Source organism: Sorex araneus, chromosome 1, assembly GCF_027595985.1.
Source record: "Sorex araneus isolate mSorAra2 chromosome 1, mSorAra2.pri, whole genome shotgun sequence".
NCBI lineage: Eukaryota > Metazoa > Chordata > Mammalia > Eulipotyphla > Soricidae > Sorex > Sorex araneus.
The window spans coordinates 337,845,003-337,865,057 of record NC_073302.1 but is presented as its reverse complement, the minus strand read 5'-3'; the positions used below and the strand labels follow the sequence as shown (position 1 = coordinate 337,865,057).

At 39.4% G+C, this 20,055-nt stretch overlaps 1 protein-coding gene across 1 annotated transcript in view; it reads left to right on the top strand.

The window, feature by feature from the left end:
• Positions 1-20,055, top strand: part of ADAM32 (ADAM metallopeptidase domain 32) — a 167,561-nt gene that overhangs the window by 110,555 nt on the left and 36,951 nt on the right. Inside the window, exons 16-17 of the mRNA XM_012932332.2 lie at positions 494-677; positions 6,346-6,433. Of these exons, the coding sequence (XP_012787786.1) occupies positions 494-677; positions 6,346-6,433 (272 nt within the window). The remainder of the gene's footprint in view (positions 1-493; positions 678-6,345; positions 6,434-20,055) is intronic.

The following is a 20,055-nucleotide window of genomic DNA, read 5'->3' as shown; positions in this document are numbered from 1 at the left end:
GGTTTTACCTACCTGCTGAACTAGAATGTATCCCTCTGTAAAATATCTAAGAATTTATTTAATTTGTAACCCTTTTAGTAGAATTTGAATACTAATATTAGATCTTTGTGCATAGAGGTCACTACATATCTGTCTTTTGTTTTTCTACAAAAGAATATAAAATACTTAAACTTATTGACTACTTGTTGAGCAATAAGTAGTCTGATTATATTATGCTAATTATTATGTCTTGTTATAATGTACTTACTGGAAATAAGTATATAAATTCTGCATAGTGAATATGAGACCATAAGTTACATTGAATCTAAAGTTTACATCAATGGTTTTGTATTTTTATTTTTTTAATTTAAATATTAATGTTAAACATTGCATGTTACTTAGATTCATAGGCTCATAAATGGAGAATGATTCTTTAGTTTTGTTAAAGAAAGAAAATCTAAGATACTTCTAATAAATTATTAGTGTCTAATAATCATATTTTAAATTTTTGCAGAGATCTTATATGTGGAAGATTAATTTGTACCTACCCCTCTACAGTTCCTTTCCATCGAGACAATGCTTCTGTGATTTATGCCTATATAAAAGGCACTTTATGTGTAACTATAGACTACAGAGTGCCTGTCACTGATCCGGATCCTATGAGAGTTGAGAGTGGTGCTAATTGTGACACTGATAGGGTAAATTATTTAAAACTTATTTTTATATATAAATATAATTCTAAATATTTAGGCATCAAATTTTTATGCATTTTAATGCTGTGTGGTATTATATATTTGGTTAAAGAGAAGAGAATTATGTTTATATTGGTCTCCAAATATTGTGGGAAATGGGAATATTTGATCCCTTTAGAATTCAATGTTGTGAGGAAGGAAAAACCAAGTGTTTGAATAGGCAAAAGATTCTGGAATGCATTTTAGTTTAGCAACTCTGATAGCGTGAACATTTTATTTTATTCTTGGAGATGAAAAATATATACTTAGTAATATGCATCTCTTTGTGGAGCCTTAGATCAAAGCACAATTCAAATAAAACTGCTTTACATCACGTCTTACTTTGAACCTTTTGCAAGTTACTTAACCAGTCTGAGATATTGAAACTACATATAAAAAGGAAATAATAACATTTATTATATGGAACTGTTCTCGACATTATATGAAATAACCATATATAGTTCTTATCACAACGCTCAGCACACAGTAATAAAATATTGGATGGCTATTAAAATTGATAATTACTGTAATTTTTTATATTTAAGCTGATCCCTCTCTGGAACAAGTAAATTATTTCTAAATCTCATTTGATTCCTGATGGTATTGGAATAGAAGGTTTTAACCTCAACTTCGAAGTGATGTATTATTTCCATCATTTTCATCTGCTAAACTTTCAGTTGTTGTCGTTCTAACACCAAAAATATCTCTCTGCTTACCACTCCCACTTTTGCTCTCTCTCTTTCCCTCTGATAACTATTTTGATGCAGTATAGTAGCTAGTTTTGTTGTTTTGACTGTTTATTTACTTCAGTAATCCATTTCCCAAATATAAGTGAAATAATTTGAAAATTGTCTTTCAGTTCCTTTTAGTATAACCCCTTCAAGTTATATCCACTTTGTTCCAAAGGGCAGAGTTTTATCTTTTTTTACGATTAATAGTAATTCACTGAATATTTATACCTTAGCTTCTTTATCTATTTTTAAAAATCTGTTAATGGGCATTTAGGTTGATTCTGTTTTACTGTTGTGAATACTTGCATCACTGTATCACTGTCATCTCATTGTTCATTGATTTGCTCAAGGGGACACCAGTAACATCTTTATTTGTGTCTGTTGTGTATTAGTGTAGCCGAATGGCACCTGCTCGCTCCAGAAACATGAAGAGCACAGTTGTTGTTACTGTTTTTGGCATATCAAATACAACTCGGGAAGCTTGCCAGGCTCTGCCCTGCAGATGGAATACCCTCTGTAACTTGCCAGGCTCTCTGAGAGGGACCGAGGCTTTTGGGACCTACTCTAATAGTCCTTACGGGTGTTCCCAGCCTTTTTGATTGGCTGGTGTGTCCTAATGATCTGCATGCTGATAAATAGGCACCTACCTGCGTCTCTGGTCAACACCTGGGACATTTGGGGCCTCAGGTTGATCTCTTTGAGATTGATGGAGTGCGCCTGGAGGTTGTTGAGCAGCTGGCAGAGCAGGACCCCATGGAGGAGGGTCTGTGCCAGGTCGAACACCCTTGCCAAGTTTCAGGTCACCCAGTGGCTGGCGGGCAGCACCCTGTAGTGGATGAGCCACTGAGCGCACTGTGGCCGAGGCTCCATGCCCGAAGGTGCCAGGACTTGGTCGGGCGGCAGTGCCCACCCCCCCCCCCCCCACGTGCCCCGTAATGCCATTCTACCCAAGTCCTGCAAAAAACAGCCCAAGATGTCCAGCAGGGGCCACGCGCAGAATTCTCTGCCTGGTGTGTTGAGCTGCACGCGGTCCAAGGTGAGCTGGTGAGCTGGGTTTGGGAGAGCTCAAGAGGTTTGGGCGGCATGGGCGCCGAATAGCCTAGTGCTACAAAAACATAGGGGTGAAGTGTTCATTTCAGCAGTGCATATATTGAAACTGGAGCAATACAGAGGAGATTTGCAAAGATAATACTCAAACTTGTGAAGCATTCCATAATACATTTTATAAAGTGGCAAAAATACCCTTTGGAATTAGTGTTTTAATATCTTTTGAATATATTCTAAGAGCTTCCAATTTTATTAAGAAGTCACCCCACTATATTTTAAATGACTCCATCAAATTAGATGTCCTCTAAGAGACCCATGTTTCATCTTCATGTCACAGTATTTCTAATCTTTTTAATGTAACCCACTCTTATGGGTGCGAAATGATATTTTATTGTGATTTTTAAAATTTGTATTTCTCCAATAAGCTATGTCGATTATTATAACATATCTGTTAACCAGCTGTAAGTCATCTTTTCAGAAGTGCATAAGATATTTTTTCCATTCAGCTTCTTATTTTATATTGAGTGTGTAATGAGCTAATATCTTTTATATTGTGAATATCATCAACCCATTGTCAGATAATGAAGTGCAAATATCTTTTTTTAAAAAACATTTTTGTTAAAACATTGTGATTCACAGTTATTCATAAAACAATTGTTTCAGCCATTGAGTGCTCCAACACCGCCAGAGTGACCTTCCCTCCACCAATGTCCCCAGTTACTCTCCCAACTCAAAAGAACATGCCCCCTTACCCCTTAGTGATATGCAAATACCTTAATCTCAACTGTCAGGTTGTCTTCTGTTTTTGTTAGGGTTTTTTTTTAGTGAAGCAAAGTGGTTTTTAATTTACATAGAGAATTGTGAGGGGAGAGAAAGCATGAGATACTTACTCAAGAGAGAATACAGTTTCTCCAGAGGGGAAAAAGCAGAGATTAGCTTTTGGGAGAAGGTTATATACATTTTCTCCAAATTCTTGGCCTAAAGCACTCTGAATTCATAAAAGTTATTCTATATAAAAGTTATCACAAGGAAAGCCTTGCTCTCTTGGTGGTCTCTTCATCTTCTTCATGGCTAGTAATTTCTCCTGTATATTCTTCTCTCCTCCTCGCCCCCAGGAGTCCACCCTCTGGGTATTTACATCTCAAATATCTCAGTATTTGCATCTCAAAGAGATGACTTTCTCATTCTTTTGGATGCTGTTTAGTGCCTCTGTCACTGTCACTGTCATTCCATTGCTCATCGACTTGTTCAAGCAGGCACCAGTAACGTCACTCATTGTGAGACTTATTGTTACTGTCTTTGGCATATCCAATACGCCATGGGTAGCTTGCCAGGCTCTGCTGTGTGGGCTAGATACTCTTGGTAGCTTGCTGGGCTCTCCGAGAGGGGTGGAGGAATCAAACATGGGCCGGCCGCGTGAAAGGCGAATGCCCTACCGCTGTACTATCGCTCCAGCCCATCTCTATCTACCATCTTGAAATAATCCCCTTCCTCTACTCCCCCACCTCCAGGCTGCACTCCAGATTAATCTGTGAGTGGTACAGGGTTTCACCTGTGAAGATTTGTTTTTTTAACTGATTCTTGCTGAGAAAGGGTGTGAACCTGCTATGTAAGGAACTAAAATCTCATTCTAACTTAATATTAATGTGACCCAGGCAATGGATTATTGAGTTTCAAAGTTATCAGTCTGAAAGAAAAATGAGATAAATTAGACAATTAAAAAAGAAAAAAAGATCTGGATGAAAGAAGCATTCCCTGGCCCAAGAAGGGCAGAGTGTTTAAGGAAACATGAAAATATGGCCATAGCATAAGCTTTTGTTCCTTTCTTTGAGTCTACTATGAAAATGTTCGTATCTGTTTCTGTAGGCTTGCTACAGAAGGCACACTACTAGGTTTTAAAGAAGAATAAAGTCTAGTTACTCTTTAGGAATTCTAAGTCCTTCATGGGTTTCGGAGGCCTTCTATTGATTTTTTACAAAAATATAGCCTGGAGCTGGAGTGATAGCACAGTGGGTAAGGCATTTGCCTTGCACTCGGCCCACCAGGGTTCAATTTCCAGCATCCCATATGGACCCCCAGCATCGCAAGGAGTAATTCCTGAGTGCAGAGCCAGGAGTAAACCCTGAGCATCACTGGGTGTGACCCAAAAAGCAATATATATATATATGTATATATACATATACATACATATATATATATATATATATATATGGCTACTACACTTTGCATTTCTATCACTTCTAATTGTATTTTGTTTTGTTTTTTTTTCTTTTTGGGTCACACCTGGCAATGCACAGAGGTTACTACTGGCTCTGCACTCAGGAATCACCCCTGGCAGTGCTCAGGGGACCATATGGGATGCTGGGAATCAAACCCGGGTCGGCCGAGTGCAAGGCAAACGCCCTACCCGCTGTGTTATTGCTCCAGCCCCCACTTCTAATTGTAATTTTCTCATTTTTTCTCACACTTTCTTCTGCTTTGCTATGTCATCATTTTTTGTTCATTAACTATTCTCAATATGGTGTCACTAAAGTCATTCCTTGAGAGTTTACAGAACTTATGGTTACTGCTAAAGACTTTTGTATTATTTTTCCCATTGAGTTTGGTGGATTTCTGTGTGCCTCCTCCATTGTGTTTGCTGTGTTCCTGCTATGCTAATGATAAGTCCTTGGGAGTCTGGCCATGGGAGTCTCTGAGGGATTAGGCTGGGTATTGCTCTTTCCCTTACTTGCCTACTTTACTCAGTGATGGGAGATATTAATATGAGCTATGTGATATGTAATGAGGAGAGCATGTGCTACTTCACAATTCAGGAGATGTGGAGGTGGGCTCTCTGAGATGGTAGAAATGGGATACTGAGGCAGCCAGGACTGAACTGGAAGGGAGGGAGGAGGATCCACTTCCAGTTTCAAAGTGGCCTAGGATGGCTCTGTGAGGTTGTCTTCACCCAGAAGAGCAGAGGAGCAAGCCAAGGATCAGATATATAGAGATGGGCATGCTGAGTTTTAAATAGTGTAAATACTTTATTGTCTTCCGATGTGTGATTTCTACTAAGAAGCATAATGAAAATTATGCTTTCATTTTTCTAGAATTTCCTCCTCTTCCTTCTCCTCCTTTTCCTCCTCTTCTTCCTCCTCTTCCTCCTATTTCCTTCCTTGTCTTTTTTTCTTTTGTTATTGGGCCACACTGGTGATACCCTAGGCTTAGGGATCATTTCTGGTTCTGCTTAGGTGACCATAAGATCAACCCAGAACACCTGGGTTCAAGGCAAGCACTTTACCCACTGGACCATCTCTCTAGCCCTTCGTTAGAGTTTCTGTTGAAAAAAAATCTAATAAATTAGTTGGTTATATGCTTTCACCCTTGTATTTTATTGTAACTGAATTTTGATAATTTTAAAATGATTGGTTGCTTTGAAATGAAGTAAAATTGGTTGCAGTCCCCTGTTTTGCTGCTGGTGAAGTTTTCTGGATCTTAGTGTCATGCCTTGTCACTGGTTCTTGTGTATCACGGATTTCTACCACTGTCAAAACTTCAGGGGATTTAGTTTAGAAATAGTTTATATTACATTCAACCATTGTCCATAGTTTACTTAGACATCTCAGAAATCCTTGAATAAAATAAACTTTAAAATGCTACATGCCCCAAAGGAAAAATAGCAAGAGAAATAGAAAAAACGTTAAATAAATAAAAAAAATTTAGTACAAAAAATTTGGTGTCAGAGAAAGTTAATTAAGAGCTTCAGTACAGATTTTATCTTTGAATGACTATGGCTTTATATTATAAACTTACTGATTAAAATGTTAAAATATCCAAACTCTCATAACTTGGAAATTTTTGTATGTGTTTTTCTTTAGGTTTGTTACAATGGAAAATGTTTAGAAAAAAGATGGCTTGTGAATAGAGCACGTACTTGTACAGCTCGTTGCAATAACCATGGAGTAAGTAAGCACATGATTTATATTACCTCAAATCTATTTTAGACACCATTTCTACCACTGATTTATTTATTTAACCCTTATTTAGTTTTTAGTATGTGCTCTGTTATATCCAACTTCAATACCAAGCTGAAAGAATTTATTACAGATAAGTTTTGAAAACTCTATATAGATATATTATTGGACTTGGACACTTTTTTACAGAGTATTAAATGTTAAATATTTCACTAAATGCATTAACTTTATTGTTAAAGGAAGGAAATTATTTTATAATTTGAATTTGTAAATGCAGGACATTGAGAGAAAGTGTTGGTTTTATCTATCTTAAAAAAAAACTGCATTTGCTCCACCGAGATTCGACCCTAGTGGCCATACTTCTGTGCGGCTGCTCTGCTGCTGATTGACCACGATCTGGAGGCTAGCTAGACTACTTTTGGTTCCAGGAACTGCTTGCAGCCATGTCTCTAGACTGTGAACTAAGCCACAGCCCCACGCCGGCTGAGGAGGGGAAAGATCCTTCTTTCTAGGTTTTTTTTCCCTTTTCTGGGAGAAGCATCATGGCATCCGTCATATTATGAGGACTATTACGCAGGTACAAACTTGGTGGCACAGGAAGGAGAAAAAAAAAAGACTTACAAACTTGAAACAGCAGGACACGTGGGCAGTCTCGGGTCAGGGGTGATACAGGCACACACTTGGCCAAGATTCGACCCTAGTGGCCACACTTTTGTGTGGCCACTCTGCTGCTGATCAACCATGATTCGGAGGCCAGCTAGACTGCTTTTGGTCCCAGCAACTGCTTGCAGCCATGTCTCTAGACTGTGAACTAAGCCATTGCCCCATGCTGCTCCAGGAAGGGAAATCATGCAATTTCTAACATAAATCTCCCTGGACTTAATTACTAAAATACTGTCACTGTCACTGTTACCCTGTTGCTCATTGTTTGTTTGAGCGGGCACCAGCAACGTCTCTCATTGTGAGACTTATTGTTACTGTTTTTGGCATATCGAATACGCCATGAGTAGCTTGCCAGCCTTTGCCATGAGGGCGTGATACTCTCGGTAGCTTGCTGAGCTCTCTGAGAGGAGCAGAGGAATTGAACACGGGTCAGCTGTGTGAAAGGTGAGTGTCTTACCACTGTGTTATTGCTCCAGCCCCATTAAAATACAGAAATCCTAAACAAGATACAGAATCATATCTCATCATTCTCAGCAATGGAAAACTAATTATCAAATGCTTCCTTGTCAGTAGGGCTGTTTTTTTTGGGGGGCGGGAAACTCCAACAACAATAGTGAGTTTTGTGTTGAAATATGGAATGTAATCAAGGTAAAGAGAAAATGAAGTGAAATTTATCAGCTATGCAGGCAGGGGTAGGGGGTTGGGGGGTGTAAGGTATATTGGGGATTTTGGTGGTGAAATATGGGCACTGGTGAAGGGATGGGTGTTTGAGCATTGTATAACTGAGACATAAGCCTGAGAACTTTGTAACTTTCCACGTGGTGATTCAATAAAATATATAATTTTAAAAAGCTGCATTTTAAAAGCAGTTTTATATTCACAGAAAAATTGAGAAGTACAGACATATCACATAGTGACTTCTCAGCTATTTCACAGAACATTTCCCTACACTATTTTGTACCAAAGCAGTGCACTTGTTATATTTGACAGAATTGCATAGATTTGCAAATTGCATGATTTTGTCAAATCATCATAGCTCAACACACATAATTTACATGGGGGTCAACTTGTGGTTTCCTACTTTTTTTATGGTAGATAATTTCTTTTTATCTTTTATTTTCAATTAGTGAATCACCGTGAGGGTACAGTTACAGATTTATACATTTTTGTGCTCATGTTTCCCCCATACAAAGTTCGAGAACCCATCCCTTCACCAGTGCCCATTCTCCACCACCAGTAAACACAGCGTCCCTCCCACCCTCCCCAGTCCCGTCTCCCCCCACCCCACACTGCCACTATGGCAAGGTATTCTCTTTTGTTCTCTCTCTCTGATTAGGTGTTGTGGTTTGCAATAAAGGTGTTGAGCGGCCATTGTGTTCAGTCTCTAGTCTACATTCGGCATGCGTCACCCCTCCCCCGCATGACCTCTGACTACATTTTACTTGGTGTTCCCTTCTCTGAGTTGCCCAGAATGAGAGACCAGTCTCCAAGCCATGGAGACAGCTTCCTGGTAGTTATTTATACTATTCTTGGGTGTTAGACTCCTATTCTATTATTCTATATTCCACAGATGAGTGCAATCTTTCTATGTCTGTCTCTCTCTTTCTGACTCATTTCACTTAGCATGATACTTTCCATGCTGATCCACTTATATGCAAACTTCATGACCTCATTTTTTCTAACAGCTGCATAGTATTCCATTGTATAGATGTACCAAAGTTTCTTCAGCCAGTCATCTGTTCTAGGGCACTCAGATTTTTTCCAGATTCTGGCTATTGTAAACAGTGCTGCGATGAACATATAAGTGCAGATGTCATTTCGACTATACTTTTTTGCTCATCTGGAATATATTCCCAGCAGTGGTATTGCTGGGTCAAATGGAAGCTCAACCTCTAGTTTTTTGAGTATCGTCCATATTGTTTCCCAAAAGGGCTGAACTAGTCGGCATTCCCACCAGCAGTGTAGAAGGGTCCCTTTCTCCCCACATCCTCTCCAACAGTGGTTGCTTTTGTTCTTTTGGATGTGTGCTAGTCTCTGTGGTGTGAGGTGGTATCTCATGGTTGTTTTGATCTGCATCTCCCTGATGATTAGTGATGTAGAGCACTTTTTCATGTGCCTTTTGGCCATTCGTATCTCTTCCTTGGGAAAGTTTCTGTTCATTTCTTCGGCCCATTTTCTGATGGGGTTGGATGTTTTCTTCTTGTAGAGTTCAACCAGTGCTTTATATACCATTGATATCAACCCCTTATCTGATGGGTATTGTGTAAATATCCTTTCCCATTCTGTGGATAGTCTTTGTATTCTGGTCACTGTATCTTTTGCGGTGCAGAAGCTTTTTAGTTTAATGTAGTCCCATTTGTTGATCTCTGTTTCCATTTGGTTGGCCAGTTGCATGTCATCTTTGAAGATACCTTTATCTTCAATATTGTGGAGGGTTTTGCCAACCTTGTCTTCAATGTACCTTATGGTTTGTGGTTTGATGTTGAGGTCCTTAATCCATTTTGATCTGACTTTTGTGCATGGTGTCAGGTCAAGGTCTATGCCCATTCTTTTGCATGTGGTTGTCCAGTTGTGCCAGCACCATTTGTTAAAGAGGCTTTCCTTGCTCCACTTCACATCTCTTGCTCCCTTATCAAAGATTAGATGATTGTATATTTGGAGTTGTGTGTAGGGATATTCCACCCTGTTCCATTGGTCTGCGGGTCTGCCTTTGTTTCAGTACCATGCTGTTTTAATTGTTACCACTTTGTAGTAAAGTTTGAGGTTGGGGAGGGTGATGCCTCCCATCATCCTTTTCCCAAGAATTGTTTTAGTTATCCGTGGACTTTTGTTGTTCCATATGAATTTTAGGATTGCTTGATCCGTTTCTTTGAAGAATGTCATGGGTATCCTTATAGGGATGGCGTTGAATCTGTATAATGCTTTGGGGAGTATTGCCATTTTGACAATATTGATTCTCCCTATCCATGAGCAAGGTATATGTTTCCATTTCCTCATGTCTTCTTTTATTTCATGGAGTAGCGTTTTATAGTTTTCTTTGTAGAGGTCTTTTACTTCCTTGATTCCGAGGCACTTGATTTTCTGGGGGCATGATTGTGAATGGGATTGCTTTTTTCATGTCCCTTTCCTCTGCCTCATTGTTTGTATATAGAAAGGCCATGGATATTTGGGTGTTGATTTTGTAGCCTGCAACTTTACTGTATAAGTCTATTGTTTCTAAGAGTTTCTTAGTAGAGGCTTTAGGCTTCTCTAGATATAGTATCATATCATCTGCAAATAGTGAGAGTTTGATTTCTTCCTTCCCTATCTGGATGCCCTTAATCTCTTTTTCTTGTCTAACAGCTATCGCAAGTACTTCCAGTACTATATTGAAGAGAAGTGGTGAGAGTGGGCATCCTTGTCTTGTGCCTGATCTTAGAGGAAAGGCCCTTAGTTTTTCTCCATTGTGGATAATGCTTGCCGTAGGCTTGTGGTAGATGGCTTCAACTATCTTGAGGAAAGTTCCTCCAAAACCCATTTTGGTGAGAGTTTTCATCATGAACAGATGTGGATCTTGTCAAATGCTTTCTCTGCATCTATTGATATGATCATATGGTTTTTATCTTTACTTTTGTTGATATGATGGATTATGTTGATTGATTTCCGGATGTTAAACCATCCCTGCATCCCCGGGATGAATCCCACTTGGTCATGGTGTATGATCTTCTTGATGAGTTGTTGGATCCTATTTGCTAGTATTTTGTTGAGGATCTTCGCATAGGTGTTCATCAGGGATATTGGTCTATAGTTTTATTTCTTAGTGGTGTCTTTGTTTGCTTTTGGTATTAGGGCGATGTGTGCTTCATAGAAACTGTTTGGGAATGTTCCTGTTTTTTCAATTTCCTGGAAAAGCTTGAGGAAAATTGGCAACAGGTCTTCTTGGAATGTTTGAAAGAATTCGCCAGTGAATCCATCTGGGCCTGGGCTTTTGTTTTTGGGGAGATTTTTGATTACAGTTTCAATTTGCTTAACATTAATGGGTCTATTCAAGTATTCCAAGTCTTCTTTGTTCAGACTTGGGAGATTGTAGGAATCAAGGAATTCATCCATTTCTTTTATATTCTCTTGTTTTGTGGCGTATAGACCTTCAAAGTAGTCTCTGATGATCTTTTGAATCTCACTGGTTTTTGTTATGATTTCCCCCTTTTCATTTATGATTCGATTTATTAGGGTTCTCTCTCTTTCTTTCTTTCTTTGTGAGTCTTGCTAGCGGTTTATCAATCTTATTTATTTTCTCGAAGAACCAGCTCTTTGTTTCATTGATCTTTCAGATTGTTGTTTTGGTTTCGATGTCATTAATTTCTGCTCTAATTTTTATTATTTCTTTCCTTTGTTCTGATTTGGGTTCCTTTTTCTGGTCCTTTTCTAAGGTCTTGAGCCGTGAAGTCAAGTTCTCTATGTGGGCCCTTTCTTCCTTCCTGAGGAATGCTTGGAGAGCTATAAAATTTCCCCTTATCATGGCTTTAGCTGCGTCCCATAAGTTTTGATAACTTGTGTCCTCATTTTCATTTGTTTCTAAGTATTTTTTGATTTCTTCTTTGATTTCCTTCCTGACCCACTCATTGTTCAACATTGAGTTGTTTAGTTTCCAGGTGTTTGATTTGGTTCTCCGTGTCGGTGTGTGGTTAGCTTCTATCTTCAGCGCTTTGTGGTCTGAAAAGACGGTTGATACAATTTCTATTTTTCCAATTCTATTGAGGTATGTTTTGGGGCCCAGTACATGGTCTATTTTGGAAACTGTTCCGTGTGCACTGGAAAAGAATGTGTATTCTTTCTTTTTGTGGTGTAAAGCCCTGTATAGCTCTATTAGGCCTCTCTCTTCCATTTCTTCTTTCAGAGTCAGTATTTCCTTGCTTAGTTTTGTTCTTGTTGATCTATCCAGAGATGATAAGGGGGTATTGAAGTCTCCGACTACTATTGTGCTGTTAGTGATGTCCTCTTTGAGGTCTGTAAGGAGTTGTTTTAAGTATTTAGCTGGTCGTTCGTTGGGTGCGTATACGTTTAAGAGTGTGATTTCCTCCTGTTGTACATATCCCTTGATGAATAGAAAGTGGCCTTCGCTGTCCCTTCTAATCTTTTTCAACCTGAAATCTATACTGTCGGATACTAGGATGGCCACTCCAGCTTTTTTAAGGGAGTTGTTTGCTTGCAGGATTGTTTTCCGTCCTTTGACTTTGAGTCTGTGTTTACTCTGTTTGTTCAGGTGTGTTTCTTGCAGGCAGCAGAATGTTGGGTTTAATTTCCGGATCCATTTTGCCACTCTGTGTCTCTTGATAGGTGCATTTAGGCCATTGACATTGGGAGAGATTATTGTGATAGGGTTTTGTGTCATCTTTCTGTGGGGTTAGTTGTTCTTATGGGGTTCCTCCTTAGCTTACAGTAGCCCCTTTAGACCCTCTTTTAAGTTTGGTTTTGAGTCTATGAAGTTCCTGAGCTGTTGTTTATCTGAGAAATAGTGTATGGTTCCTTCCAGTTTGAGTGAGAGTTTAACCGGATAAAGTATTCTTGGTTAGGCGTTCATTTCATTGAGTTTTTTCACTATGTCCCACCATTGTCTTCGGGCTCAGAGAGTTTCCTCTGACAGGTCTGTTGTAAATCTGAGGGGTGCTCCTTTGTATGTGATTTTGATCTTTGACCTTGCTGCTTGTAGAATTGTGTCTCTATCCACAGCATCTGCCATTCTGACTATGATATGCCTCGGAGTCTTTTTATTTGGGTCTCTTTTTGCTGGCACTCTTTGGACTCCTTGTATCTGGATGCGTGCCTTCTCCAGCTCTGGGAATTTCTTAGTAATGATCTCTATGACTGTATTTTTTTCGTTGGGGTTACTTCCCTGTGGTTCTGGTACTCCAATGATTCTTATGTTGTTCCTCTTGAAGTTATCCTCAAGGGCTTTGATTCGCTCTATAGCCATTTTGAGGTCTTTCGCCATTATTTGTTGTTGTCTGTAAGCTTTCTGCAGCTCATCCTCTAGGTCGCTGATTCTGTCTTCGGCTGTAGTCATTCTACTGTTGAGGGCATCTACTGAGATTTTTAATTCATCTACCGATTGCTTTATTTGTGAGACTTCCGTTCGAAGGTTTGAAATTTCTGCTCTCATTTCTGCTCTCATTTCTTTCTGCATTTTTTTGGTAGAACGTTCCAGTGATCCATTCATCTCCTCCCTTAATTTATTGGACGTCTGTTCCATAGTTGCTTGGAGTAGGTCGATTCTCCTCCAAATTTCCTCTCTGAATTGTTTATCTGAGAGGTCGTAGATGTTGGTAGCCCCTTTTGAGGTTTCTGGTATCTTTTCTTCTCTCTCTCTTCATGGAGGGGATTTTCGCTGCTTCTTCATATTGTTATGGAGTATAGAATTGGAACTTTGTAGTTGTTTATTCCTACTCCCTCTTGCTGAGAGAAAGAGGGGATCTGGTTGTGCTATTGCTGATGGCAGCTTTGTTCCTATTCTAGAGTTCTTTCTTATACTCAGGCGTTTCTTCCTGATTGATGTGGGGTCTTTAATGAAGACTTAAGGCTAAGTTCTCTTTACAAAGGTTTTGCTAAGCTTCTCTTATTCACTGATAATTTTTCTAGAGTTGAAGTAAGCTAATGGGCTAGTTCGCATAAGTGATTTAGATAGGTTAAAACGATTTTCAAAGCAAGAAGACTATACCTAATGTGCTAAGGTAGGAAAGAATAACCGCAGCCCCTTTTTAGGCCACGCCCCCTGAGATAGAGGCCACGCCCCAGTTTCTTCCTTGCAGGGGCTCGTGGGACGTGGGGCGGCCGCATGGAACCGGGGGGTACACGGGAGGCGTGGCTGGGAATGGCCTGATTACCTGCACAATGGTCGGGTTGGACGGAGCTGGACGGGAAAGGCTGGGCCGGCGGGACGTGGAAAGGGGCAGTGGCTCAGGGTCCGATGGCCAGGCGGCCGCGTGGGAACCGGGGGGCACCCGGGAGGCATGACTGGGAGTGGCCTGATTACCTGCAAAACGGCCGGGTTGGACGGAGCCGGACGGGAAAGGCTGGGCCCTCGGGACGTGGAAAGGGGCAGTGGCTGCAGAACACTTTTTCATGTGCCTTTTGGCCATTCGTATCTCTTCCTTGGTAAAGTTTCTGTTCATTTCTTCGCCCCATTTTTTGATGGGGTTGGATATTTTCTTCTTGTAGAGTTCAACTAGTGCTTTATATACCATTGATATCAACCCCTTATCTGATGGGTATTGTGTAAATATCCTTTCTCATTCTGTAGATAGTCTTTGTATTTTGGTCACTGTATCTTTTGCGGTGCAGAAGCTTTTTAGTTTAATGTAGTCCTATTTGTTGATCTCTGTTTCTACTAGATTGCTTAGTTCCATGTCATATTTGAAGATACCTTTATCCTCAATATCTTGGAGGGTTTTGCCAACCTTGTCTTCAATGTACCTTATGTTGAGGTCTTTAATCAATTTTGATCTGACTTTTGTGCATGGTGTCAGGTCGAGGTCTAAGCCCATTCTTTTACATGTGGTTTCCTACTTTTTGAGAGTTTGAACAAATGAATAGTTGGTATCCATCACTATTAGTATCACATAGACCATTATTTTCCTAAGTAGGTGCTATAGTCCCCCGAATGGCACTGTAACTGTCCAGGGAACAGTAGTAACCTGTTACACCCTTGGGTGTAATAAGAAGATTCTTTCTGTTTGATTGAGGAAGGTAGGTTTCCTGAGTGATTTCTTTTATGAAATGGTGGCAGAAGGCTAAATAAGTTTGAGAAACTCCAATATCAATCATAATTTCACTTGTGCTTTTTTATCTCTATTCATATCTTCTCCATTCTAACCCTTGAGCATTATGGATTGGTTTAGTCACTTCAGTCTGTCCACTTCAGAATGTCATTTTATTCCCTGTGATATAGCAAGGAATCTTCAGATTTGATTTGAAGACAAATTTGATTTTATAAAAACACCTTGATTTCCATGGCTGTGTTTAAGACATGCCATATTCCATCACTGATCCTGCCACCAGTTTAGTTATCACAAATACCATGAGCTCTTGTTTGTCTGAGAATGATTTTATCCCTCCTTTCCTTATAAATGAAAACTTTGCAAGGTAGTGGACTCTAGGTTGAAGTTTTCTTTCATTCAGTAATTTGAATATGTCATTCTAATCTTATCTTGCATGTACCTCTTCATATGGGAGATCTGTTATGATTTTTATGTTATTTCCCTTATGTTTAAGATTTTTCATCTCTCTTGTTGCTTTAAGAAGTTCTCTCATTGTTTTATGCTGTTTTAATTACTATGTGTCTTGGTATTGTTCTGTTTGAGTCTATATTGTTTGTAGTCTTTTGGTCTCATATCTTTGCTGCTGCCTCTCTCCAGAGAAGGCAGTGGTTCTCTGTTATGATGTCATCCACCACTTGCTCTTCCCCTCTCCCATTTCCTCACCTCCTAGTATTCCTGTGATTAAGAGATTACTCTTCTTGTCTTTATTTTTTCAGTTCTTTTGTTTATCTTTTTGTTTTCCACTTTCTTATTGATGCTGGCCTATATTTTGTCTTCACATTCACCTATGCAGTTCTCCCCTTAGGAGATTCTGCCAGTATGGTTTGCTAGTGTGCTCTTTAGCTCCTTCATTTTCATTTGTATAGAATTTCTTTTCAAGTCACACCTGATGATGCATAGGGATCACTCCAGGCTCTACACTCAGGAATTACTTCTGGCAATGCTTGGGGGACCATATGGGATGCTGGCAAACGCCCTATCTGTTGTGCTATGGCTCCAGCCCCATTATTTGTGTAGAATTTCTAATACTCTAAAAAATTTCTTGTTTGAGTTGGCTCATATAGTGATTGCTTAATTTCACTAGCAAGTGCTTGATTAATTTCCGTTGCTAGTGTACTGAGGGTTGATTTTAGGTCCTCATCAAGTGTTTGGATGGGCCTGAGGACTTTCCTGGGGTTCTGTCCCAATCTGTGAGTATTGCTGAGAGCTCTTTAGTTTCCCTATTGTTCTTCAAGTTGTAGCAGGTTAGATTCTCAGTTACTTGAGAACTGATCTGTTGAGCTATTTATACTAGACAGCTACTAATACCACTTCTGCTGTTCAGGATATTTTTCTTAATATGTAGTACTATTTTAATATGCCCCAGAAATTGTCAACTAGTTACTGATCAGAATTAACTGAGATTTAAGGCTGTACACTGTATGGGAAAAAGGAATACTCTAGCCATCTAGCCAAAATATAAGAGATCATGGTGTTTGCATGGATGCACTGGTGTCCACACAGTTTTGTGTCTGGAGAACAGACAGACACCAGGTGGGACTAATCTCAGGAAGGGGTGGGCTTCGACAGTGTGGAAAGAGAGGATGGAGTCCCCATCCACCCTGTAGCTCTGTGGGCAGTTTCATGGTAGGGAGGGACTTGTCCAGATTTTAGAGGACATGTGCCCGATCAGTCTGTGACATCAGTCAGGTGGGACCAGTCCCTGGCTAGGGCAGGCTCTGAAGGTACAAGACAGAGTAGATGGGGTCCTCAGTCCTCAGTCTTATTGGCATGTGACTGCTATGTGTGTGGTGTTTAGCCAGATTACTATTTTCAACTAGGTTATATGCACCTGACATTTGTCCATATATTTTCTTGGCTTCCATTTCTTTTTAATGCTAATTATCCATTGTTTTGCTCTTCTATAATTTATCCATTTATCACTGAAGAATGGACTATTCTTCAGTGAGTGAATGAATTTCTCACCTTGATTTCTTCCATAGCTTGGCAATTGTGAATCAAACTTTTCTAAACAATCACTTAAAATTCTTGTATGGATATAACTTTTCAGTTTATTTGATAATTACCATATACTGATTACTTGATCATATGGGATGAGAATGCTTCGTTGTTTTTTTTTCAGAAGAAAGTATATTTCTCTAATGTTGTCACAACCAATAGCATTCTTATAAAAAATAGAACTATGTACATTGACTTTTTACACATCTCAAAATTGCACAATTAAATAATTATCCTAAATCTTCTAAGTATGGGATTTACTCAAATAACTTAAGAACTTAACTTTATTGCTCCCAATTTAAATGGGGAAAAATGACTAATTAAAGTTTTATTTAGCTTACTAAAATGTTCTTTATTTATTTTGGTGTTATTAGAACCTTTAAAATCGTTTCTTATAGTATGAAGCTATTTGATTCTTCTCATCTCTAATCTGCCTTCAATTCTTTTTTTTTTTAAATTAATGTGTCACCGTGAGGGTGCAGTTACAGAGTTTCGTGCCTTTGTTACAGTTATAAAATACTCGAGTAGCCATTCCTCCACCAGTGCCCATTCTCCTCCATCGATGGCCCAAGGGTCCATCTCCCCCACCCCCAGGACAGGGAATTCCTTATTGTTCTCTCTCTCCTTTTGGGTGTCATGGTTTGCAATGGAGATACTGGGTGACTATAGTGTTCAATCTGTAGTCTGCTTTCAATCCGCTCTCCCATCATGAGTGGATCCCCCACTACACTTTAGTTGGTGTCCCTTCTCTATCTGAACTGCCCTCTCCCCCAGCATGTGAGGTCAGCTTCCAAGCCATGGAGCAGGCCTCCTGGTACTTATTGCTACTATTCTTGGGTGTTAGTCTCCCATTCTGTTGTTTAATATTCCGCAAATGAGTGCAATTTTTCTGTGACTGTCTCTTTCTTTCTGACTAATTTTACTTAACATGATACTTCCCATGTTGATCCACTTACATGCAAAGTTCATGACTTCATCCTTTCTGACAGCTGCATAGTATTCCATTGTGTAGATGTACCAAAGTTTCATTAACCAGTCATCTGTTCTCGGGCACTCAGTTTTTTCCCAGATTCTGGCTATTGTAAACAGTGCTACGATGAACATACAGGTGCATATATCATTTAGACTGTACATTTTTTCCTCTTCAGGATGTATTCCCAGCAGTGGTATTGCTGGGTCAAATGAGAGCTCAATTTCTAATTTTTGAAAAGTAACCAGATTGTTTTCCAAAAGGGCTGAACCAGTCAGCATTCCCACCAGCAGTGTAGGAGAGTTCCTTTCTCCCCACATCCATGCCAATAGAGGTTGCTTTTGTTCTTTTGAATGTGAGCCAGTCTCTGTGGTGTGAGGTGGTATCTCATAGTTGTTTTGATCTGCATCTCCCTGATTATTAGTGATGAAGAGCATTTTTTCATGTGCCTTTTAACCATTCTTATATCTTCCTTGAGAAAGTTTCTGTTCATTTCTTCACCCCATTGTTTGATGAGGTTGGATGTTTTCTTCTTGTAGAGGTCAACCAGTGCCTTGTATACCCTTGATATCAACCCCTTATCTGATGGGTATTGGGTGAATATCCTTTCCCATTCTGTGGATAGTCTTTGTATTCTGGTCACTGTATCTTTTGTGGTGCAGAAGCTTTTTAGTTTAATGTAGTCCCATTTGTTGATCTCTGTTTCCACTTGGTTGCTCAGTTGCTTGTCATCTTTGAAGATACTGTTAGATTCAATATCATGGAAGGTTTTGCCAACCTTGTCTTCCATGTATCTTATGGATTGTGGTCTGATGTTGAGGTCTTTAATCAATTTTGATATGACTTTTGTGCTGGTGTTAGGTCGAGGTCTAAGCCCATTTTTTTGCATGTGGTTGTCCAGTTATGCCAGCACCATTTGTTGAAGAGGTTTTCCTTGCTCCACTTCACATTTCTTGCTCCCTTATCAAAGATCAGATGATCATATATTTGGGCTTGCATGTAGGGATATTCCACCCTGTTCCACTGATCTGCAGCTCTGCCTTTGTTCCAGTACCATGCTGTTTTAATTGTTACCACTTTGTAATAAAGTTTGAGGTTGGGGAGGGTGATGCCTCCCATCGTCTTTTACCCAAGAATTGCTTTAGCTATTCGTGGGCATTTATTGTTCCATATGAATTTCAGGAGTGTTTGATCCATTTCTTTGAAGAATTTCATGGGTATCCTTATAGGATCACATTGAATCTGTATAGTGCTTTGGGGAGTATTGCCATTTTGACAATGTTAAGTCTTCCTATCCATGAGCAGGGAATATGCTTCCATTTCCTCGTGTTTTCTTTTATTTCATTGAATAGCGTTTTGTAGTTTTCCTAGTAGAGATCCTTTACCTCCTTAGTTAGGCTGATTCCAAGGTACTTGATTTTCTGGGGCACAAGTGTGAATGGGATTCTTTTATTAATGTCACTTTCCTCTGTCTCGTATTTGCATGTAGGAAGGCCATAGATTTTTGGGTATTGATTTTATAGCATGAAACTTTGCTGTAGAAGTCTATTGTTTCTAGGAGTTTCTTAGTGGAAGTTTTAGGATTCTCTAGGTATAGAATCATGTCATCTGTAAATAGTGAGAGCTTGATTTCTTCCTTTCCTATCTGAATACCCTTACTGTCCTTTTCTTGCCTAATTGCTGTTGCAAGTACTTCCAGAACTATGTTGAACAGAAGTGGTGGGAGTGGGCATCCTTGTCTTTTCCCTGATCTTACAGGAAAGGCCCTTAGTGTTTCTCCATTGAGGATAATGCTTCATGTGTTTGTGGTAGATGGCTTCGACTATCTTGAAGAAAGTTCTTTCTAAGCCTATTTTGGTGAGAGTTTTCATCATAACTGGGTGTTGGATCTTGTCAAATGCTTTCTCTGCATCTATTGAAATGATCATATGATTTTCATTTTTACTTTTGTTGATATGATGGATTATGTTGATTGATTTCCGAATGTTAAACTATCCTTGAATCCCCAGGATGAATCCTACTTGGTAGTGATGTATAATCTTTTTGTGAGTTGTTGGACTCTATTTGCTAATATTTTGTTGAGAATCTTTGCATCCGTATTCATCAGGGATATTGGCCTGTAGTTTTCTTTGTTATTGGTATCTTTGTTTGCTTTTGGTATTGGGGAGGTATGAGCCTCATAGAAACTGT